A 25,912-nucleotide genomic window follows, 5' to 3' on the forward strand; every position below is an offset into this window, starting at 1 on the left:
AAAGTTAACAATGTGACCAGCCTTTCAAAGCATTAACAAACTGTGATTTGAATTGAGAGAAAATTAACACCAACATGCCCATTTCCAGTGTATTTATTTGTGAAATTAATTCTTGTCGCGCCCACATGCATTTTATTGTTGCCGCTTAGTCATTTTTCGATCTATTTTTGGAAGATTCACCGGAACATTGGTGGACGATTCCTTTTACTAGTAAATAGCTACTACGAATATTCTTAACTCGGATCGTGACGTGTTTCCTGTACAGTTGATTTTATACATAGTGGTTCTAACAAAAATCACTGCTTCTATAACATAAAAAGTAAAGAAATACTTCCGTATCTATACGTCAACTGGGCATTTCCAAGGTGGCACAATCCCTTTATCAGGTTCCCGGTTCTCTACTAATAATTGAATCATTTTTGAAATTACTGTACGTTTTTCCATTTTCCAACATGAGAATTAACTTCTAAAAATAAAATTTTCGGTTAATTTTTAGCTGGACCGGTAAGTAATCCAATTATTGGTAATCTCCGACATCTCGATAAATGGATTCCATCTATAAAACGCTAAAATAATGTGTTTTATTATAATCCTAAGGACAAATACGGCAGCATAGTCGAAAATATTTAATAAAACCTAATGGATAGTGATAATTACCCAACGTATTTCATTTCGTAAAATATCTTGAAAACGATTAACATTATCGCCTCCATTATATCAACTTCTGTGTGATCTTCCCTTTTTTTTCTTAGTTTCGGTTGTATGTTCACTAGAACCATGTTGTCTCATTCCAGTTCGAAACGTTTCGATCCTCATGATTCTAGTTTTTCCATCTCCAGCTTCATTTCATACTATATTATATTTTTGATGCATCCAAATGTTGTTGATTTTAGGTCTCTTCTGTTTTAAAATTAGTTTTTCTAATAAATTTTGGAAGACTTTAAATCAAGAACATTTAGATACTTTTTCTATAAATATTTTTGTTATAAAGTTTCTCATTTATTTCGGTTTTCCTATTTGTAGAATGACTCTTTTCTACTACGTTATAAATGTCGTTATCCAAGTTTAATATTTGATTCCGTAGCTGCTTACTATTAAATTTTCATATTCTGACATTTCAAACTTTTATATTGATAGTTATTTATGCAAAAAGTTTAAAAAGTGAGTGTTTATTGTACGCGACGTGAATTTGTCTAACGATACCGCTAGAAAAAAAATTGTATATTCGAAAAACTTTTGCCATCCCCCTATTTATTAAAACTAGAAATTCCTTCGATTTTTGATCAATTTCTTATTGTTATAGTAACAGATAAGCAGCTGTACGTAATATTTTTATTGTAAATATACTTTCTCAGCTAAAAACCCTTCGATTGAATACTTTCGGGGTTACTTACGCATAAATTAAACTTTACTAGTGAAAATTTTGTCTTGAATCTTATATAAATCAAGTTATTTAGTTATTTACAATTCAAATTTTCTTATTACTCATACTTTTTAAAGGGTTTGTTTGACCGTTGGTCAAGGAAGGGTTGGAATCGAATCTTGACCGGTCCAGCAGTCTCGCATCTGTCGCCTTCTCTTAATCATCAACCCTTTTCTCGATTTCTTCGGTCAGTGTAGATCTCGTGAAGTTATTGAGTTGTACAATACCGAGTAGTAACAGTTTTTTTTTTATTGTTAATTGTTTATAATTAATTAAAGTTGATAAGTTTTGTGACGAATTTCAGGTATTTTGAATATATTAATAAAATTAGACATAACAAATTACGAACAATGAGGTTTTTATACCAAATCGTTTTTTAAAGAAAAATGAATTTTCTCTAGATGTAATGAGGCTTCAGTTTTTATTCTCCTCTTATTCATCATTCTTTTGTCGTTTTTTCCTTTCTTCCTGTTTCTTTTGTTGCTTGCTGTAGCCTAGTTTTCATACAAACTGCTTTTACTTTATTCATAGCGATATAAATCGAATCAGTTGAACTTATGTTAAAACAGGTTATGAATTCCGCCACGAAATTATAGTATTTTCCAGCAATTTTTAATAATAATCAGTAATAGATACTGGTTTATATACTATCATTTTTCCTTCTAAATAATTTTTTATATGTTTTTCTAAACCAATAAAATTGATTTTTAAAATGGGCGTCCAAAAGACGAACCAGAATTTATGAAAGTGAGCTCATTTGGGTATATATTTGAAGGATATGCTGTTAAAAAATTTCATAACTGGTCCAAAAATTATTTCTACTAATATCTATAAATTTGAAATTTTATTGAAAAGTTTCTCACTGAATTTTTTGAATGATTTCTCGAAATATTAATTTTCATATCTTCATATCTATAAATTTATGTATGACAGTTGTTCTTACTTGGAAGTTAGAAAGTAATTTATATTGTAAGTATAATTACTGTATGCAATATGATGATGGCGGTATTCAAAAAAAATCAAATAAGGTTTTATGTAGTAAGAAGATTGCATATATCTTATTATTAGTTTTCTTGATGAATTAAAAACTATACTGAAATCTATAACACTCAAAAATAAAAGAACTAATACTTTACCAGGCGTCCCGTTTTGAAATAAATTGTACCTTTTAATAATTACGAGTCCCGGTGTCCTCGAAATGAATTCTGTGACGCAAAATTGTGCCGTTTTCAGAAACCACGTGAAAATGTTAATAGCGGACGGCCAGTTGAAGCTGCAAATGATGAAATCAATAAATTATAAGACAATTTAATTCAAAAACAGACCAATCAGTTTCATATATATATGGTCCGTCAATTAATGTTGAATTTGTAAGATAATGGTACTGATATCGATCAAGATTTTGTGAAAAGAATTTTATAAAACAAGCCGCGAATATCTGGAGCAGTGGACTTGCTTTCTTACCAAAGAAATGGAGATATTCCAATGAGCAGATTTAAGGTTACTTACTGTTCCTGGGTTCTCTTCTCAGTCCTCTCTCGTTGGTATAAGGATGTTTGGGTCTATATCAAAAGTCAGTCTGGCGGTAGTGTAGTCGGTGCGTTGTTTCAACAAACCTTTGTCTACTGTATCCGCCATATTCTCTATCTCCCTTAATATACTGGTGTGCCCATAGTTGGATTGTTTCCACAGCCCAGTTTCCATCAGTCTGAGGGCACTTTTAGCTGCTAATCCTTTATGTGCAGATCCAATGGTTTCAGATTCGTCAGCACATCCAGTGCGGCCTGGGGCATGCTTCTTTGTGCTCCCGTTATGCCTCTGGCTGCTAGCCTTTGCACCTTGGCGAGTTATTCCGCATATGTCTTCTTATTCATGGCCTCCCACCACACTACGGCTCGGAAGTTATAATGTGTCTTACACATCCAGTGTATAAGCTTTGGTTGTAGTCCCCATGTTCTTCCAAACATCTTCCTACATATGTAGAAAGCGTTGATTCCCTTTTTCATCCACATTCCTTTTCCAGGAAAGCTTTGAGTCTAGGATTAATCCCAGATATTTCGCCTCCAGTGAGAGGGTCAGAGTTTGCCCCTTCAGTTTTGGTAGCCGAAAATTAGCTGTCTTGTATCTCCTAGTGAACAAAATCAGTACGGTCTTTTCGGGGTTGACCCCAAATCCATTGTATTCTGCAATAATTGACTGTAATGAAGATACGTTTTTGACGAATTAATTAATTAATTACTCCAACAATATTCGGCATGAAAACTTTACTATTTAAATTAATTATATTTTAAGTTTGCCAGCTACGAATGCCTCAGTAGAAAGAGTAGTTTTTATTATAAACAAATTATGGACATCAACCGCTTCTTCATGTATAGAAAAACGTTGACCTCGCAATTTATTTTTGATCTGCGGAAATAAGAAGAAATCATTGGATGCCAAACGAGGACTGTACGGCGAATGGCCCATCAATTCGATATTGTGACTGTTCAAAAACGTTTTTGTTTGAAGTGATATGTGAGAACGTCTTCAACGATTTTTTCGAACACTTCTGACAAAAATGCTGGTGTATCATTCAGAATTAACCGTTCTACGTTGCTCTAACCAAAATATTGCAACATGTCCAGTTATTCCGTGCGTTAACAACTCTTGTTGGATTTTGTCGAAAGACCCATACAGGCGTATTTACAAAAAACGATTCAATTTTAAGACCAAATATTAAAATATGGTTCATCGTTCACCAAATTCAGACATTATTATGGATATCATTCCAAAATATTACACAAAATGTCCAATTGAAAAAATATGAAAAATTATGAAAATTGAAAGATTGATTCAAATTATGAGAAGTTCCAATTTGAAAAATTTGCCAAATACCTGGACTGTCTCTATATTATTCTGTGTTTAATCCTTGATGAAAATGGTTTGTAGTTCATTGAAAGGACCTAACCCAAGTTGGTTGCGTCCTGCGTTGGGTTACCCAACGTAAATAAAATCGCAGGGTTCCCAACTTAGGGGATGTGATGTTTTTAGGGTTATCTGGTTTTTGGGGACTTTTATAAATTCAAATATGTAAAGAGAAAGTTACGTAGCAGAATATGTTGAAATTATTCAATGTCAATATGTATGATTTTGAAAAATCAGAATTTGAAAAAAATTATTTTCGATACTTTAAAGAATTTAAAAAACTGATGTTGCCCAATGAAATTATTTATTGATTTTTGAAATTTATTATTTGTTTGATAATATTTTATTATTTAATAGTATTTAATTATTTATTTTATAAAAAATTTTTTATGGGGAATCCCTAGTGATTGTGATTAATTTATGGGATTTTTATTGGGGCTTTAAGGAGATAAATCATTAAGAGTTACTTTTGGCGGAATTTAACATTGACTTATGGCAAAAAAAAACGTAATAGAAGAAAATGTATATACGTTTTTACCACCCGCAACGTCAATAATAATTATTCTTGATAATTTCAGTAATGCGTCAAATTAAATGGGATTGCGAATCGTTTGAATTGTGTATCTCCTATGTTGATGAAAAAATATTAATATTAATTGATAAAAACTCGAAATCTTTTCATCTCAATGTAAAAAATCTATTAGTGCAATAATACAACTTGTTACTTTAACAACATGGCGCCGCTGTACACGACAGGATCCTTTGTAATTTTTTTCTATCTTAAAATTTTTTGCTCCTTCAAGTTAGAATAGAACGACTACGCTTTTTTGAAGTTTAAAAATGGACTCTAAAATGTTTTTAGTTCAATGACTGACGTTTTCTATCAATATCATAATAACTGAGGTTTAATTAACTATTTCGTTGATAAAAAAATATGTAATTCAACTTTTTATTTTGATAAAATAACCGATTTAGTAATTTAGTTGGTGTTACATAGCAATTTTTATGAAGATTCTCACATTTTTTCATTATATACAAAAACTATTAAATGGGAAATTGATCCAATCAACAAAGACGTGTCTTTGGAACCAGAAGCTTTATTGCCTCAAATCATATTTCGCACTAATATTTACTTTAATTTTCTTCAAGTTTGCTTTTTGCCACTCTTATATTATTAGAGCTGCGACTTAGGAGAACTGAATACTCTAAGCTCAGAAACATTCTTTTGCAATGAAAACTTGTATTTGTTTGGTTTGTATGCTCGATTATGTGAACAGTCAACGGCCAGTCTATTAAAGTATCGTTAAAGGTATTATTATAAACCGCCTCGAATAATGTATACCTTAATAGACTTCAATATCTCGATAAATAAAAGCCCTTCAAGCCTTTTTGTGCTGGTATTAACAATCTTGATAAATCGTCTTGATTGATTAATAATCGACTTATTTTGATCTTTATTAAAATAACCAAGTGGGAATTTCTAGAACCGTTGGGGATATTCATACTGAACACACTGTTTAGACTGACGCGCGTTTCGATAAACAAGTTATCATTTTCGGAGAATTTAAACTAAAAAATCTTAACCTCTTTTATACTAAACTTTCTCTTCCGAAAATTTACCCCAGCGGGAAAACTTCCTTGGCGGGAATCTTCACATTCATTTCTTGACTACTGAACTAGAGAGTGGACTGTAAGGAATGGGCCAGGACTAACGTCGAATTGTTCATAGCCCACTCTATAGTTTAATAGTCAAGAATTCCCGCCAAGGAGGTTTCAAAAATTTCATTCAAAAATAGTGAATCGAATGTCAGCTTTATGACAGCATTATATGTATGAACCATTATTAACAATTTTAATTTTCTTGTTTCCGATTCCGTTTTTTGATTATCTATAAACGAATGTATGTTTTTTTTTTGACATTTCATTTTTTCATCACATTGATGGCTTTTTAATGTTCTCAGATATGTCAAATTTGACATTACTATCATAAAGACACTGTTAATGGTTAACTACTCAGAACGTATTGTCATACGAGTACTCTTTGACTTGTTCACAGATACTTGGAAACATTTTCTATGACTTCGAGACCAATAGCATTGTGCCGTTCAAACACAGTTCGATTTTTGGTGATAGAACACCGTCTCGAGTAACCGCGTTTACTACGTTGCATAATTTTGAAAAGCTTCAAAACTTTATTGCGTTTTGTAAAAGATTCTAGGTGTTTAATAATTTTGATTGAGCAGTTATCAACGATTTACCCATTCACTGGGATTTTAACTAAAGTTACAATAAAATATTGTTATTTTGAAATGTCTAAAAGTAGAAAAACCCCAAGTCTACAAATCACACTTCTCATGAGAACTAAAGGGTAAAAAATAAATTAATAATTTACATAAAAAAGACATTCTGATTGTTTCTCATTCCTAACTGACTTGTTAACAGTTCTCGAAGTAATTACATTATAAAAATGAACGAATTTTTATTTTCAGTGAGACTTTTTGACACTTTATATAAACAAATCTTTTTATGACATCTCGTATTATATTTTTCAATAGTTAATTTAGGGAAATGTAGTAAGCGAGTAAAATCTGTAGAATTTGCATGCACTTTTTTTAGTTTCGTTTTTCGATAATGTTTTTGATTCATATTTAAGTCAGTTGTATATTTTATTTTCAAATTCTACATAGAAATGTTCATTCACATTTTTATTTATAAAATAAATTTAAGATTTAATAAAGATTATCAAAAAATTTTCGTGATATATTTGTATCCGGAAACGGATATATATAAGTATATTTATATTTGGCAACGCCGTAGAGTAATTGTAAGAGGGGCGCTAGAACTCGTATACTAATTGTTGCTTTTGCTTTGCAGAATTCGAAGACAGTAGTCCAGTCGTCGTCGCAGCATCTTCAAACACACAGTAGACTTGATACCATGCGCTAGAACTTCTTCTCTACATAAACAAATCGTTGTCGACAATCGCTTTGCTTTCGGCTACCCGCTTGTGCAAGAGAAGTAAAAATCTAGTCCAGTAAAATAACATTTATATAACGAATATCTAGCGTCGCAGAAAAATAGGAAGTGTTTATTTTTTTATACGGAACAATGGACAATAAATCTACCTGATCTGAAACCTATTGAATTTTAGTCGCGCTACGTCCATTATCGCGTCCGCACTTCGGTGAACAAAGTAATTTTGCGTGTGATAAGTTGAACTTTTTCCATTTTAAATTTAAAAAATAATAAACAAATATCGTCAAAATGGCTATGGTCAACATGAATAATCTTTTGAATGGAAAAGACTCCAGATGGTTGCAATTGGAAGTATGTAGGGAGTTCCAGAGAAATAAGTGCTCCAGGCCGGATTCAGAGTGCAAATTTGCACATCCAGCCACCAACGTCGAAGTCCAGAACGGTCGTGTTATAGCTTGTTACGATAGTATTAAGGTAAGTTTTTTTTTTTAAATTTAAATGTATGTCAAAAACAACATCTTTTCGTAGTAACCTCAAAACGGGATTTCTTATGATTCTTAATCAATATAATTTATAAAAAAAATCAGAAACAATGTTTAGAAATTGGTTAACAGCTCCGTGAGTGGCGAGATGATTAGGGGATGTTCCGATGGTGATATAGTCTCGATATTTGTTTTTTACCTTTTTTATGGCCTTGTTAGTAAATCCTGAAAATTTCAGATTGATTTTCGGCTTTGGTCAATTTTTTTTAATTGTTTGCTAACAGCTGCGTAAGTGGGGGGATGATTAGGGAATGTTCAGGGGAAAGTATCGTCTCGACCGTTTTTATAGCCCCCTCGGTGATTCCCGAGAATTTCAGATTGCATTCCAAGGGTGACTTTAGGGTTGTTTTACCCCCAATCTTCTGGTTCTTGCTGTATACATCATCAGTGGTACTTGTATGTACTTTTTAACCGATTTGATAAAAAAATAAGTAAAGTTCTTATTTAGATTTTCGTTTTGAAAAAAACGTTTCGAACTTCAGGTACATGAATGCAAAATCGATTTAAATAGTAAATGTTGAAATATCACAGGATTGCTCTTTAATTACAATATTTTTCACAAGAATTCCACAACGCGATAAACTTTTTCTTAAATTTACTTATTTTCAAATAAACAATTTATTTTCTATAACAAAAATTTATTATTGTTTGAACAATTTGCAAAACTTAACCTATTACATTGTTAAAATTTGTATGGTTATGTTTAATCCATTGTGGAAACCTTATTGAAGCTTCAATTTCTTGGAACTAATACCAAAATGGATTTTCAAAATTTCCTCAGCTGCTAGTTTCATAGAAATCTTCTCAAGGTGTAAATCATTTGCTTGACAAACGTTAAATTTCCGGTTATTTACTCTGAACAATAGTAGTCATAATTTGATTTCAATTATATTTCACCTTGGCCCGGTAACAAAAACATTAATTTTTTGTCATATTGCAAAACTGTTTGTTTGCTCGAAACTGTAGTCATGTTTGAAATTAAATGCAGTTGAATGCCACACTCTTGAAACATGAATTCTAGTACAGGTAAAATAGGATTAAACCCGAAATTAAATTGGGCGCTTGTCTAAATTTGCCTAAATTTTCAGGTTTTCGAAATTTTGGGGCTTGTAACTGAAAAAAAGTTTGGAACGCGAATAACTCGAAAACTAAGAGGAGTTAGAAAAAAATGTTGTTCCCGAACAAAAAATGTAGAGCATAAAGTTTTCTACAAAAAAGGTTTCCAGTCATTTTTTTATTGGAGCCACTATTTCCGAGTAAATCTCTTTCAACGCAGGAGTATCCGCTCTAACTCTTGGAAAACTACTTTGTTTTCAAAAAATCAAAATACATCATGATATTTAAGATATCTATTTTCGACTTGGGAAATTTTCGAAAATCTTGCGAGATGAAGAGGTATATTGGCCACTTGAAGTTTCAATGGATATATTTCTCACTCGCCATATAAGCAAGCAAATCCAACGAGAGATTTGTCGTTCGTGTTATTATCAATATTTTCATGACACACTTCTTGGTTTCAAGTGAACTAACTTTTAAAAAATCCAATCATGAACACTGAACACCATCTTTGTTCTCGGTTGATTATTATTTCGATATTCACATACTTCTTTTCACAAAAATGTACGTAGTTTTCGAATTATTCGCGATTCAAAATATTTTTGAGCGTTCCAACCTATTTTATAATGGAAATTTTTAGGTTAGTAAAAAATTTAAACCTTTTTTGTACAGAATGTTGTGCTACACATTTTTTGTCCCAGCAGTTTGTGTCGAAATGCTCATAGTTTTCGAGTTATCCGCAATTCAAAATATTTTTGAATACACGAAACCATTTTACGGTGCAAATTTTGAGGTTAAGAAAAAATGCTTGAAGGCCTATCTGTAGAGAATTCTATGCTGTACATTTTTTGCTTCAGCCCTTTTTATCGACTTCCTTGTAGCTTTTGAGTTTTACGCGTTTCAAATTGTTTTTGAGTTCCAAGTACCAAAATGTCGAAAATTTTTGCCTGTAATTTTGTTGCTAGACTTATTTAGTAGCCCAGAACCTCCCAGAATCTAAAAAATCAAAACCGCCCAATTTAATTTAAGTCTTTAGCTCAAAATCGCCTGATTTGTCTGTACTATTCATGGAAAATATTTATAGTATATTGACTCATTTAGGAAGTTTTTTAATGAGGTTTACCGAGCAGTATTAAGTTGATTACCCATAAATTTAATTATTCAATAAATTGTGAGGAAATTAACCAATAATTGTGAAACTGTAATATAAAAGATGAGATATTTTTATAACATGATTACATCGGTTCATTATTCAAAACATTTTCTGTACAATAAAAAAATTTACATATTCCAAAGTTTATCCGTACAAGATGCGTGTTTGATTCATGTGATATTTCAAACCGTGGTTCACAATATGTGTTTCCCATATACATCAAATCCAAATATTGCGCATTACATCGGAAAATTATAACCCTTAGAAGACCATCAATACAACCGTAAAATATGAATTCAAACGTGACCGTATCAGCTTCACTGACGACGAGAGCTCGGGACGAAAAAGTTCACCAAATGGTACTGGACAACCGTGGAATTACGGATAAAGGCACAAAAAAAAAAGATTTTGTCATATTGTCGTCTTCATATTAATAAGTATTTTTCGCTTTTGTCTGTTTTTGTAGACCGCGGCGCGTCGTGGACAATGCTCAAAGGGCCAGGACGCGTCCTTTAGAGAGCTCATAAACCGACCACGATTTCAATATGTTGTGTAAATTTACAGAAATAACTGAAAATTTCAAAATCTTTATTGCAGGATTATTTCTACATGAAACTTTATTTACAATACTGAATATTGGTTGGATAACAAGGCCATTTTGCTCTCTTTCAAGCGGCTCGTTTCTTTCACTTTTCCAAGCATTTATTTATACCGTTCGTTCTTAAAATAATCATTCCCATCATTGAGGTTATCAACAATATTATTTATAGATAAAATAGAAGCGACTTCATTCAATAATATAGACAAAACTTCACTCGAAGCCAGTCGGAAACACGCTAACAACTCTAAACAAGAAAGATCCATTTATGAGCCCTCTAAATCATTCAGAACGCGTCGTGGCTGTTTAAGCATTGTCCATTTCTTCTTCTTTTTTTTTTCTTAAGACTTCGTCTTGTGTCTTCTACCAATCAGAGTCTTGAGAAGTAGATGTTCAACTTGGTAGATTGGCCGGAAGGTCTATTTGAAGCTGCTTTTTCATCATTTGTTCACGTAGCCCATCGATCTTCCATCATCATGTCGACTTGGTCGGCCACAAAGCGAAAAATTATATCACTTCGGTATTTGGTCGTTTGCAATATTTGGGCTATAAAAAAATTAGATAAACCAAACTGTTCCCTAGCTTAAGTAACTAAATTTTCAGTTTTTATTAAAATAATGTTCAAAAGCATGCATTTGTTGTCGTAAACTCAGCAGGTTTAATCGTTAATAGCTAAAAAGGTATTGTCTGAGAAGGGAATTAACACCTGGATGTCTTTACTACTACAATGCCGAATTTCCTGATAATCGGTGATCTCTTAAAGAATTGCCAGCCAAAAACCGTTGATAATTGGACTAAAATATGTACATTATTCTCTACTGATGCCAATATGTGCACCAACACGAGATATATAAATATATAAATTATTTCAGGTAAACTAGTAGTTTTGTTAATTTCACGCTCGCGGCGGTAGTTAAGGGGATGCTGTACATCTGGATTTGTGTAACTCGATGTTTGTTATTGGACAAGTTGGAAGCGAAGCGGTTTGTCTGGACGTTATTGCACTAAACATAGAGACCGGCATGATATATTAAATTGCACTGGATTTCATTTTGTGTCAAGTTAAACGTATGCCGTTAAAATAGCAAAAACCACGTCGCGTTCATAACAAGTTTTACGAATTTATGAACATGAAATGAAATTATATAAATGATTAGATGAACTGAACTTTTCATCAGTTGTAAATCATCGCAATAGCATTGCTATAAAGAAGATTGAAAAACATTTGTCTTGCCTTCATCTAAATAAAAAATTGGAATATGTACGTATGTTAGAAGAAATGTCTTACAACCCATCCTCCATTGAGTTTCCGAAGACTGATCCTTCAATAAGTTTTATATCTCAGTTAAATAACAATCTCGACTTAATTAGCAAACCACGTTTCTTTCCTATATCAACATTTTGGTACCATTAGATTATTTCTGAACGCATCTAGCACAAATTCAAAAACTCGTGAAGGCTTAAAAAGTCCTTCACAATTTTTAAGTCTAAATAGAAAACTTCACAACTCCAGACTGCAATTTTATTTAAATCTAACCGCCCCCTGTTAATTTAATTGAACTGTTTTTAAATTATTTTTTTTTTTCGAAATTGATATGTGGCCACTATTCAATAAGGTCAATCTTTATTCAACTTCTTACATCGTTTAATGAAAATTCGTTGGATTTTTTGTGTCACTTTATAATTATAGATGAAACCTAGATCCATCACCACACCTGTGAAACGAAAAATCAATCAATACAAGAGAAGACCTGACCTAAAAAAGCAAATACGATCTCATCGGTCGGAAAAGTAATCGCGATCGGTATTTGGGATGTGATTATCATTGGATGATCAGGTAAAAAGAAAAATAACAAAAAAGTTGACGCGTATGAAGACAAAATACTCTTCCATAAAGACAACGCACCTTTTAACTTTGAAGTTACACTTGCAAGTGAGAAATTTTTATCAGAAGGGGACTTTTGGAAAGGTTGAAAAATTTAGAACATCACTGGACTTGAAAGGAAAATGATTATGAAAAAAAAGTTTCCACAATTTCATAAATTCTCAATGAAATAACTGTTGCTTGAAGAAAATGAAAGACGATGGTTTCTTTATCTCTTTAGTATGTTGGCCCAAAGTTGGAAACGACTGATTTCAGCTGGCTATCTTTGGCTACATATTGTTAATCGCTCCTAGCTGGTAATTCAGCTGGTAGTCAGAATATGAACCGTTTTTTTATTGGACATAGCCTCAAGAAGAATCGTTCCTCCTATTCCGGTCTCTTAACTCTCTCCACTTTTAGCATAAAAACGTTTTCGTCTTATTGAATCTTTTTGCATATGTTACTGAATATGCCATGGTCTTATATATTCTGGATGATGTCCTGGAAGTCATAAGTTCAACCACTCACTCATCTCTGGAATCAAAAGTTCATTGTCCGTGATTCAATTCCATTCCTCTAGTTATTTTTCTCATATTTATCTCTGCTACTGTCACATCTTCATCTTTTTCATTTATCACTTATCTATCTTCTACTCTATTTGAACTGACCCAGTAATGAATTGTAGGGGATCTTTTTGATTATAGCCCTCAGTCTAATTAGCGTCTTTCATTGCGTTTTCTCTAATGGCGACTGCTCGTATAGATGCGTCACTTCTTTACACAGTACCGCTCTCCATTGCTGTTTAGTACACCAATTCGTTATGTAACATTTTGTTTTCACCAATCTTATTTCATTTGTGAAAGAAAGCTCCGAGATGTTTGTTTTCCTTCGGCACGATTTCTGAACCGATTCTTTGTGTTATGATCACTACCTGTTCTCTCTTGCTAACAACCATCGGTTTTCGTTCATCCATATGCCGATCATTTCAAGGTTTTCGTTTGTGGTTCTTATTTAATCGGTTAAATCATCTGCAAACCCGATAATTATTCCTCCTTCAATTAGAAATTTTCTATTTTGTTTCAATAAATAATTTCAATTTATGATAATTTTCTTCAGGATTTCTCTTTATGGCGAACGGTTTACTTGGCTTGTACAGTAATTTAAAAATCGATATATCTCGAAAATCATGAATTTTATCGAGTTAAACAAAGAGTATCTTGTTAAAAAATCGATTGATCGCTATTTTTAGATTGTACAGGTTGTCCCTGTAAAAGTTTTAAGCGCTAACCATTGGACATGAGTCGTCCTTGGCCTTCAGATAGTTGTCTAGAATTATACCGTCAATATGTAGATCCGTAGCCCCGTAGCGCTCTGTATTTTAATCAATTTCTTCCTGTATTCATTTATTTGTTAATTAATTACGAAAATATCACATACATACACATTACGCGAAAGAATTTCGGTTGATGATAATTCGCAATTTTCACTTAAATCTAATGTTATGTGTTCGTGTCCTATTCTGGAAACTTTAGCTGTTGAAATATTCGCCAATCGTATTTTACTCGTTTTGGGAAAACTATTTCAATGTACCTTTTTGTGTCTATATTTCAACATATATAAGAAATTTTGAATATAACTGTCAAAAAATGTGTCCATTATTCAGACTGCTTTCAAGAAAAGCGGCTCAAGGTGGTAATAATATATAGGACTGCATCCATAAATTCTAATAATAAAATGTCTGGTAATAACTAACAACTTCCGCATGCAACGGCGAAGAAATTGTCTATTTATAGATATTAAGCGGAGAGACACGACAGCGCTTCTCGATCGACATTCATTTCATTCTACTTATCATTTGTTATATGTATTACCACTATTTTTATTTCTGGAAAATGACCGTCTGGCTTCGAGAACATTGATTACCGGTTGGTCTGTTACCGGCCGGCGAAAAACCAGCCCAACAAGAACGCTTAACAATCACGTTTTACCATGTTGCCGATCCACCGACAAGATGTTGCAATGTTTGATTCTTTGTAATATTTTGTTTAGATTGAACAATTATTTGGTTTCGACAATAAAATTTATAGTTCCTATTAAAAATAGTACTTGGTGTATCAGAAAAAGACATTTTGAAGCTCAAAGAAATAACTCAAATTAATTAAGCAATTGTATCATTTGCAGTCGACGTTTTTAAGGCAACTTTCAAAAGTCAAAATATTTCGTAAATTAATATTGTATGTCGTTTGACATTACCACCAATAACAAAAATTCCTAACGTCAAATTTTATTTAATATTTTGTGACAGGTTTAAAAATGAAAATAACAAAGCTAAGTGCTAATGGTCAAGAAAAAAGTGGTCAGTGAATAATTGGCAATAGTGATATCTGCCGCAGCCTGAAGAACAGGCTGGTTTGGTACGCGAAAATTAACTAGATTTTTCTCTAGAATTTCAGCTTGCGACCAATAAAAATAGCATGAAAACGATAATGTTGCAAGTGCTAGGTTTTGTAGGAAACAACCAGCTGAACTTGATCTGCTCAAAAATTTTGCTTGTTTCATTGCATTGCATTGCATCATGTCAAGTGGCCTTTAGGAATATGGAGTATTTTGACACACCGCTTTGATTAGCAATATGAATCCATAAAAAGAATTTTAGATTATAATTTTTGAAGATGAATACTTTCAATTCAAACCGTTACATAAATCTGCAAATGTTTAGATATTATAAAAAGCCCTTGAAAACAACTGAAAAACGAATGAAAGTAGGACGTAGATACGACAACGTTTCCGAAAAAAAAACCCAACTACCACTTGGGTCATGTTTCCCTATCAAAAAGTATTAAAATCCCAATGCGACCTAAGTATGTTTGCTATACCATCTAGTAGGTAGTAGAGAAAGGTTGTTTCGGTCACTGTGAAATAAAAATATACGCAGTTGGGCTAATATATCCCGCAACAAATATTGTTAAATGTTTCATTACGCTTTCTTTGAATCTAAAACCGTTAACGGGACTTTTATTATTTTTATTCTAACCAAATTATTTTATTCAATCACCCTCCATTTAATATTCGTTAATGCTTTCATATCGTTCTGATTGTTTTTGTTATATTCTATAAGAAGAAATAAATGATAGGTTATAAAGAGGAATGTGAAAACTATACGCTTCTTAAAAATAAAACTCGTCAATTTGATAAATAGAAAATTCAAATAATCCTCAGAAAGCATACTGGGGAACTACCGAATCGGGTTCAGACCGGGACGGATCCACAATCAACGCAACTCACTCAATAAACCAAAATAATCCAGAAAAAAACATGTAAATACAATAAAGAGCTACACATAATAAATTTTCAAAGCGCGTTTGTCTTAATTGATAGACAAAAAATGATAGAACATTTAGAATCACCCAGGAAATTGAAAGTTTTATTACAACGTAAGACATGTGGAAACACTAACAGAAGAAATAGAAATAAACGAAGGATTCAAACAAGACGTTTCGATGTCTCCAACCCTGTTTAATATTATTTTAGAGAACGTAATGAGAAAAGCAAAATAAGAATTGGAAACAGAAGCAAAACAAGACTAAAGATGGACCAACTAAGGACACAAAAATACGTATTTGAAAATTGTATGATGATTGTAGTTAGATCTGACAACACTGTCGATGCGGGTGTATATAGGTATAGCCTTGACGTCTCGTGATGGGTTAGGATGTCCGCAAAAGCCCGAAGGCATGTAATACGCTACATAAAAACTAAACCGGTTTTATATTGGTATGTGGATGCACTAGCGAGTAATTCATGGTGTGGTTCATACAAATAATTCATTCGGAACTTATTAAAACGAATTTATTTACCTAATATGTCTCAAAACATCCATTAATAATATCAGGATTTAAATGATGTGTTTAGGTGTCCTGGAAGAATATTTATAAGAGGAACATCGCGCTTAATCTCTTAGGATCAAAAATAGATACGATATAAGTTATATGAGAAAATTGTATCGAGGAATGTATTAACTGAGAGTATAAAATAAAAATTTAGACATACATTTATGTGAGAAAATTTTGCTACTACTACTATATCGATCTCCAATCATTTTACGGAATTTTTAAACAAATTCCGCTGAAGCTTGCAAGCACAGCTTGAGGTACTCGAAATTTAAAACTTTTACGACGTGATATAACCAGATACAAAAAATATTTTGTTAAAGCGACAAGTTTCTAAAAAAGTTGCCGTTTTCAAATCACGACCGGATAAACTGAACTTATATACTTGTTGCAATCTACGGTTTGTTAAAATACACTATATTTTGAAATTCGTTTGAATTATTGGCAGTTCCATCTTCTTCTTTATAACTGCCAAAATAGCGCAAAAACTCGTTTTCTAATATCTAAGTTGCAGTACAAAAACCCCGAACCGTCACTTTGCTGGTTGTAATCCATCCCCTCAGACTTCATGATAAAGGGCCCCTTCACATGTTTCAGTTGAGTGCCCTGAATGGTCCCAGTCCGGGCTTGCAGTAACCCTATCGAAATTGTATGGAATATGATGAGGAAGAAACTATTCAATTCGCACCTCTCGTCATAATTTCTTCCGCAGTTAATCTATAAAGTTAAAGTTGCTTGGAATAAGCTGATCCTTAGATATGTGCAGGATTCTATAGCAGCCACGTCGTCTCCAAACATATTCTAAATTTTCTTTAAATCAGTCTGGCACCTGTAGTATCATTGATAAACTTTTTTGTTTCAAATCGTATTCCAACTTAATTGTTCTTTGAAATGTAAAAAATATCCCGAACCAGCACGATTATTTGTTATGTCCATAAAACTTGCATACGATTAAACATGTTTTCAACAATAAAAACAATTACCAACCCTAAAGAAATCAACGAAACTGCTTACGACATTAAGTTGATACAATTAATGATTCAAATTAGAAGACAATGCTATAGTAAGTTTTAAATGTGTATCTGAAATGACTGTATACCGTATTTTACTTATACAGTTCTAAACCTTGTATTAGACTTATAATTATCTTTAAAGTGACAGGAAACATCATGTGAATCGCAGGAACAGGCCCGTTAAAGGAAAAGCCGGCAATTGCAGGAACACTGGAATCGCAATCTATGTACGACTACGATGACATCATACAACAATACTTGTCAGTGTCAGTCTCCTCTTTACTTTATCTTTGTATCTCTCATTCTCCTTTTCCTAGAATTTGATGAATCGTGGTTAGCGGTGCGATTGCCCTTGGCCCCTGTTTCTCTTCTCCCTCTAGTCGTCATCTAGGTTCTCAAAACCGCCCCCGGCATCGTTACTAGAACGAGGAGTAAACTTTCGCCCTCTCGATATACCAGTATGATTGAAAAGAACGATCCAACTAATTTTTTTTCTGTTATTATTGTTGAATGGAAAAAGTCATGACTTTTGTTTGTAAAACATTTTCCCTGAAATATGAAAACACGTTTAATAGATATTTTAAAGAGGTTACACATAAAAAAATTATCAGAGAAAGAAAATAGAACATTAGATATTAGAAATATGAAACAATTTTTGAAATATCTCTCTTTTTTTAACCCATTATGGTTAGGTAAAGTGTAGCTATAAAACGAGCTGTAGCTTAACTAATTTCACTTATGGTGCTATGACTATATCTGATGGTCCTTCTTTCACCTTAAGCTTGTTAGACAAGCCAACTGGATGATCAGTGTGACTGAAGCAGCCTACGCCTTGAGGTTAATTAATAAACTTGACGTTGCTGCCGTTAACCTAAAAATTTTGTCTTTCTCTTTTTGTTTTGTTGGAGTATAGCAACGATGCGCACACTAAATATAATTGTGCCTGTGCGAATTGAAAATGCCAGGTAGACGGGAAACCAAGAGAGCCAAATTTTATTGCTCTTCCCCTTCCGTCTGAAGAGCCCCGAAGGATGACCCACCACGGTCAGTCCGCCACCAGCCCACGCGACAGCCAGTCGCATTCAGCAGTTCACATCCAGTTATCAGTGTTTATACAAAAGTGTTTTTTTACAGTCCATTCATTTATAATTAAACGAAAGACTTTTTCAAGTGCATTTTATATACTGCGTTACGTGCATACTTTTATTCATGTATTATTGTGCTTCATTTATGTATTATTAATAAAGTCAATCTAATAATACTTATTGTTTATTAACATTTAACAACATGTTTTATTGATATTATTGTGTTTTTGTTTGTAATCCGTTATTTATGAAAAATAAAGAAGAGAAAACATGTCGACAGACCACCATAAACAACAGAAAAATAAACTACTCCATGACGCTCTAACGTCATACGTCAAAATCACGTGATAGACGCAAACGAATGTCAGTGGCTGGTTTCAATTTCTACGAAAGGTCGACGGGAAAGAAGAAAATTCGTTTATGTTGAAAGTCACCAACGGCAGGCGGCAACGTCAAACGGCAACTATGAATGTTCTTATGGAAACACACATAGCAAACGATTGACTTTTGAATTTCTTATTTGTAGCACAACTTTCAAGTGTAAACGGGTTTTAAAAGAAATCTACAATTTGCAGAGAACCATTTATCAGCTGAAGGATACAAAGGGACAATATTTAGGTGTGGGAGCGAGGATGAGGGAAACGTCTTATCTAGATAAACAGATAAACTTAACATGGAAAGTGGCTACAGAGATATGCCAAAAATAGAAGGAAATTAAAAGCTCTCGTCAACAAAATTGGTTAACGAAATTATCTTTTCACTACAGTTGCTGAAACATGTGCCCTCTGCTCCACTGGGAGCTGTACGACGAAATTGATGATGATGATGAGTTATTAGAGAAAGAGAAAGCTCCATAACAGACATTACATTCTAAGAGTATTAGACAATTTATAACCCGATAAGAATGAGCTGTGACTCAATATGAGACAATATAACTCATCGGTAATCATATTGTTCTTTAGAAAATCTCAATCCTCAACAAAATTACTTAATCCCTCGCGATGCATTGTATAAACCTGTGTATTAATAAAACAAATACTTTTGATGACGACTTTCATAGAAAAGCTGTTCATAAACGATGATGATTTAATTATCGATCTTAACGTTTTTCATGTTGTCCCCTTTTGTATTGTTTGTATTTCCTTCCAGCGATACATTATACGTTAAATTTTTTACTCGGATTACAGTGGGGTCAAACGAATGACAGTTGGACGTAATGGACGTTAAGAGGAAGTTCCAAAATAATAATACCTTTTAGGAAGTTTGATAGTGATTGAAACTTAATATGAAAGGGTGAAAGGTAGGTATTGCTAATTTAAAGACTAACGTCTAAAGTATTGACGCTTAGCAATGAAATCCCACCCCTTAGACTGCATAAACAATGAAATCCTACCCCTTAGACCTCAGAAACACAAAAGTGTATTTCATATACTTCATATGTTTTTGATAAAATTGGCATATTTCTTTGGATTATTGTTTTTAAAAAAATTGGTTATTCTCATCAATTTAGTGATTCATAGTCATAGCTAGTTTGAGTTATCACGTCGAAACCAAACTCTTCATTTGATCAAGAATTAAAAAAGAAATCCGACTACTTCAAAGGGAAATAACCAATTTATGGATTCTTGCTAAATTTGCTCCGCGCTCATCTTCAAGTTGATTGGACACTAGAACAATGGAGACTCGGATGAGCGTTCAATTAATCTTGATAAAAATGATGGATGCAGAGATTAGAACGATGGTATTGAAGATCAAGTACCTTTTGGAGAAGGTTTGTTGTCTGCTTATGACGGAATTTCATATGGGGAGTTGCTAAAACAATATGTTATTCTATAAGCCAGTTTTTTAGTGGAGAGTCGCACGTTTCAATGCGCAACCACATACAGTTACATCAGATTTACAATACGGGAAAGGGAAAATTACTGTTTCGGCGAGACAAGCGAGAATTCAAAGTAAGAAGTCGCTTCTAAGTTAATAATTGTCTTGACAGCGACCAGCCTTGGTCTTGTACCAAGACTCTTGCAATTCTTATCGTTTTTTGGTAGATTTACATTGAAGGCAACTTTTCATACCTTCAAATTGACATAACAACAAGATGTAAGAAAACAAGTAGCGAATAAGCTCGAGGTATGAATTCAGAACGTACAAACACCCAAGACAAGAAACAAAAGCACGAATTTTCAAAGCAACAAACAGACTTATAATAACCTATATAGCAGAACCATCAAAAACGAAACAACTTTTGGAGACCATAGAAATGAACATCTCAGGCGGATCTTGGGAAAAACACTACTGGACATGGAAATAAGCGAAAGCATCAGATGGTCATGGAATCAACGTTTAAGTCGAATGACAAGGATGAAGAAATATATCGAAAAGGATTAGGTGGTAGACTTACTATGAAAGAAAGAAGAACATTTGAAATTAAATAGGATTAAAAAATAAGGAATTAATTGTTGTTGGTATAAATATCATGAGAAATGAAAGCAGATGCAGGTAAAATGTCTTATATAGAGTTTTTTTAGACCCAAAATAATTAAAGTGATGTTTGCGTGTTTGTATGATTGTTTGTCAGATTTCATGTTTGAAATCAACTTTTAATAAACGTTTTTTCTTGATATTTCGACTCTAGATCCTAGACCCAGACCATAGAATTAAGAATAGTATTTGAACACATCAAAATTGTAAAAAAAACCGCAACATCGTAACAGTGCGCGGTCTAGGTGTTGCATAAGGTTCAACTACTCGGGCCAACCAACTAACTAAGAGATGCGGTGAAAGATTGTATTTTACATTTTTGTCGACATAAAATTGAATAGAATATCAAGAATCGAAAAAATTGTATGAGTAACTTTTAATGCGACGGACGTAAAAAGCTTGAGGACACTATAATAATAATTATGATGCATTTTATTGCTTCGTAAACATATACAATTTACAGCAAGAGTTTAACTTACACATTAAAACACAGTTTGAACATTCTATGAACAGATGTTGTCTAATAAGGTAATATAAAATTCAAATTACAATCATTCGTTAAGGATGATGGAATGCAGTTAAATAATGCTTCTCTGTATGCTTGGCATCTTTTATTGATACGTACCTCAAGGGTGGTTCAAACTCCTCTCTATTATAGATAATAATATGTTATGATGTAGTGACAAGAGGCTATTTCAAAACTGATATTTATTACCAAAATCGGATCACTGGCAATTTCTAACAAACAACAAGCTAATCGATTGTTTCAATCATTACACTCTACTACAACAATACCAATGCAAATGGAATAGTATGATGATCAAGTTAGGTTGGGAGTTGGTTAAGTCAAAACATTCGATTGTATAAATTTATTTTACAAGAATTTCAGAAAGAACTACTCAACAGCTTAACATTATTAACAATTTACATTCGTTTCGTCTCATTGCTTTCATCTTCATTTCAGAAACTTCTATTTCATCGTCGTCGTCATCATTTGCTTGAATTGTTTCTTCTAGAATTTATTCCACACAATTCAAACGTAGAAAGTTTGTCAATTTTACAATTTTCTACACGTGCTCCTTGTACCACTTTCAATATACAGTAATTAATCGGAGACTGGTGGTAATATTGCCGGTGGCTCCAGGATCTTTTCCCGGTTCTAAAGTAGACGGACACCAGCTACTTGCTACTTGGTGAAGGATTATAAATTAGGAAAGATGCAAATATAATGTGTCAAAAAAATTTCCACTGCAATGTTCTCATTTTACATAACGTTGATTTTTAACAAAAATTACGATTTCAAAACGTATTTCAAAACACCAACCAGCGTTCACTCAGTAACTCATGTTAGACCTTAAGGGAGGTTAGGTTTATCAAAGCAGACTCTAGAAATTTACCAATAGTTAATGTAGATATGATTGTAACTTTTTTTCTACGTATATGGATCTCATAAATCTCGATTTTCAATATCCACTTTGCTTATTTAATAATCAAACAAAAAGAAAGAGTAAGTATAGACCATCGTATTCTTTGGTTTTGAATCTACGTTTTCTTTGAGACCTTTGCAAAACAATTATTTGGGCTTAGATGCAAACAATTTTCGCGCTGCATTTTCAATATCGCATTTGGTCAGTCGGAACTAAATGCTGGGTGTAGTTGGAGTTCAATACCACCCGTATCTTGTTGTAACTTTCGGTTAATAGTTACTGACAAAAACTAGTATGGAGAGTATAAACGATTATTCTAGTATGTTATTAAAAAACTTCTACATCTATCTTTTAGTTAATCTTACGACAAGTGTAGAAATACAAGGAGACATCCGGTTTATGAAAAAAAAAAAAAAAGGTTTGCGACGCAGTTAACTAACAGCGTATTTTCTTCCATTATTCTTTTCGAATTGTAGGAACACGCCGCGCGTTTTATTATTGTGAATTCAAGCACCCTACCTAAAAAAAAAAGTAGAAAAATCGAACGAATCAGCGTGACCTTAAGTTTAATATTCATTCAAGGGACATAAAAGCGTCTTAGGTTTATTATATGCATGAAAAAAAACCGAAACTTGTTAATTTAAATAGGTCAATTTGCTATTGAATTATTATAAATGCACGGACTGCGATTTCATTGAAACGAACGCAAATAATTAAAGTATTTATAGACGTTTGAGTCTCTCTTGGTTTCTATTTTTGATTAAACGAATTTGCTTTAAATTTTGAAACTTTTCTATTTGAAATAGAATAATTTTTGTTAATCCAATAAAAGCGTCCTTAATCACACAGGACCCAACAACAAACATCAATCAAAATTTTACAGCAAAAATCAGACAATAACATATTTCAAATGTATTTTTCGAAAACAACTACTCACTATTAATAGAGCTATTTTTTCTCACTTATAACTGTTTTCTTACTTGTTCTGAAGGTCTTTGAAAAATCTGGATAGAATAGGATTAATTATAAAAGCAGAACACAACAATAAGTTTTTGATAAATATAGATAAGCGTCGAATTATATAAATTACAAGTTTTACGAAACCTCGGTAGACAGCTATTCAAACAGCTGGACCACAGCCAGTTTTGAATACAAATAGAAGAAGAAAACAAAGAAGAAAGGGAAGGGACCACCTATTAGGGATCTTGTAAGTCAAAGGATCTCGAATGGGGACATTTTGAACACTTTTTAAGGTCGTTTGTACTCGTAATAAGTATCAACTATTAGAAAACATGCTCAAAGTGAGCTCCAGAACAAAATTCAAGAAATAAAGTACATACAATGAAGAAGAGTTACTTCTACTGAGCCTATAAAAATAAGAAGGCGAAAAAATATTTGGGGGGGAGGGGGATTTAAGCTCTTTCAGGAATACAACCTTCTTTGAGGGATGTGTGAACCCTGGAATGAATGTTACGTATATAGGGTTGTTTTTAAGGAGCAGCGACAATGCTAAATAAGATATTAGAAGTGAAAAAAATTCAGTGAGGTTGCATCTGGAAACTTTGTTCGGTAGTAAGATAGCTAAAAGCAGTTGGACGAGATTAACGGTTCAAAAGTCTTCGAATCGGATGTATTCAAATGTGCTATTGTAGATTGACGGTGCTCAAAGAGAATATTCGAAATAGAACCGTTTTGGCTATAGCAGTATTTATTATTTCATGAAGTTATCAACTCTGGTGTCTGTAGAGTAATATATAGATGAAAACCCTTCATACAATTAAGAAGATGAAGAAAGAAAATGGCTTTGAACAAATCCAGGACGTGTAGTAGCAATTCAGCAATTTACTTCTTCTGCTTCTTACTGCTTATGCTACAATGGTTACTGCCAAGGTCGATTAGTCGGATTCTTCTTCATCTTTCATTGCTATATATATTGCGAACGTTGGTAACAAGGCTATTCTTATATTGTTTAAAGCGTTTCTAAACAGATCAACAGGTGATATTCTAAACCACTGGCATAGTTTGTGCAACCACGAATGCCGTCTTCTTCTTGGTCTCCTCTTACTATCCACTTTGACTTGGACAATCAGTTGCAATAAACGGTATTTTTTATGTCTTAGTATGTGGTCGAGATACTCCAGTTTCCGTTTTTAAGGTAAAGATTCCAGCCTCGGTTGTTGCTCATACCGCTTCACCATATAACAGAAAATATGTAGCAATCTGACTAGTTTTAATTTTAGTTGTAAAGAAATATCTTTGCTAGTATCTAGTTTCTTCATGTTGTTTTATGAGCTCGAGCTTTTTCTATTCGTGATCGTATTTCTGATACCTGGTCCCATTCCGCGTTTACTGAGCTTCCATTTCTACCGATTTATGTCTTGACCGTTTATCGTTAAGCGTACTGGAGAATGTTCACGTTTTGTTTCTAATATATTCAAGGAGAGTCCATATTCTTCACTTTCTGCGTATATTTTCTGCATAATATTTTGTAGCTCTAATTATTACAATTACTATATCGTCGGTATATCTAATGTTGTTGTTTGCTTATCCATTTATTTTGATACCATCTGATACTTTCACCAGTGCTTTTCCAAATATTTCTTCGGAGTGAACTTTTATTTTTGCAGTTTGATTCCAGTATATTTATATATACTTCTTCGTCAATACCAGTGTTTTTAAGAACGTCGATACGTCTTTTAGAGTTTGACGTTATCGAAAGCCCTGGAGAAATCGATAAAACACACTTTGTTCATATCACCGCATCTCTAACACGAAATTTTCATTTCATTCAATTGACGATTTAAATATTCGACTATATAGTTACATTCAAAAAATACTCTAATAAGATTTATCCTTATTTCGTAGCTAACTAATTCCTGATGACGATATTGATGTAGTTTCCTTTTTTTTATTAAAGTTTCCAACGAGACTGTTTGAATCACCATTGTTTCAACGTAGTGGATAATTTTACCTGATGGGAATATTCACGAGAACTGAACATCGGCTGCTCTTCTATCAAGGAAAACTCCAGGAAACTTGTTTAAAAAGTTGGTTTTGTCTTTTCATTTTCGGAAACGACTTTTCTAAGTCATCCGTCTTAATTTATCTTTTTAATAACATCTTGAGACCACACGTCGCTAACTAACAGAAGTTTATTTCGTGTAGCAGGGTTTTCATTCGGAGTCGAAAAGTTTTTTGGTTAGTTCAATTAATAACACCTTCAAAATATATTATGGTGGTTTGAATTATTTATGAATCGAATCTTGTTAAATTAAACAACACGTTAGGTATAATGAAATCTTATTGCTGCAGGAATGGCATACAATATTTTTTCTACGTTCGTACAATGTTTCATTTTAGGTACTAACTATTTAAGTAGAAAAAAATTAAAATTATAATTTAATAGGAACATATTTAATACAAGGGTTGTTTGAAAAGTTTTCGATCTTAATCTGACGGAGCGTATGCTTAGATTCTGTTTGACAATCGTATGAGAGAGTCGT

At 32.9% G+C, this 25,912-nt stretch overlaps 1 protein-coding gene across 21 annotated transcripts in view; it reads left to right on the plus strand.

Moving 5' to 3' along the window:
* The window catches only part of LOC130448898 (protein muscleblind), a 584,866-nt gene that overhangs the window by 109,721 nt on the left and 449,233 nt on the right, over positions 1–25,912 (plus strand). For all 21 annotated transcript variants that reach the window (XR_008910395.1, XR_008910391.1, XR_008910392.1 and 18 more), the window contains exon 2: positions 7,202–7,777. Coding sequence is in view for 14 of the 21 variants with exons in the window: in XM_056786483.1 (XP_056642461.1) it covers positions 7,592–7,777 (186 nt within the window). In the remaining 7 variants the exon portion in view is untranslated. The remainder of the gene's footprint in view (positions 1–7,201; positions 7,778–25,912) is intronic.

This window comes from Diorhabda sublineata, chromosome 9 (assembly GCF_026230105.1).
Source record: "Diorhabda sublineata isolate icDioSubl1.1 chromosome 9, icDioSubl1.1, whole genome shotgun sequence".
Lineage (NCBI taxonomy): Eukaryota > Metazoa > Arthropoda > Insecta > Coleoptera > Chrysomelidae > Diorhabda > Diorhabda sublineata.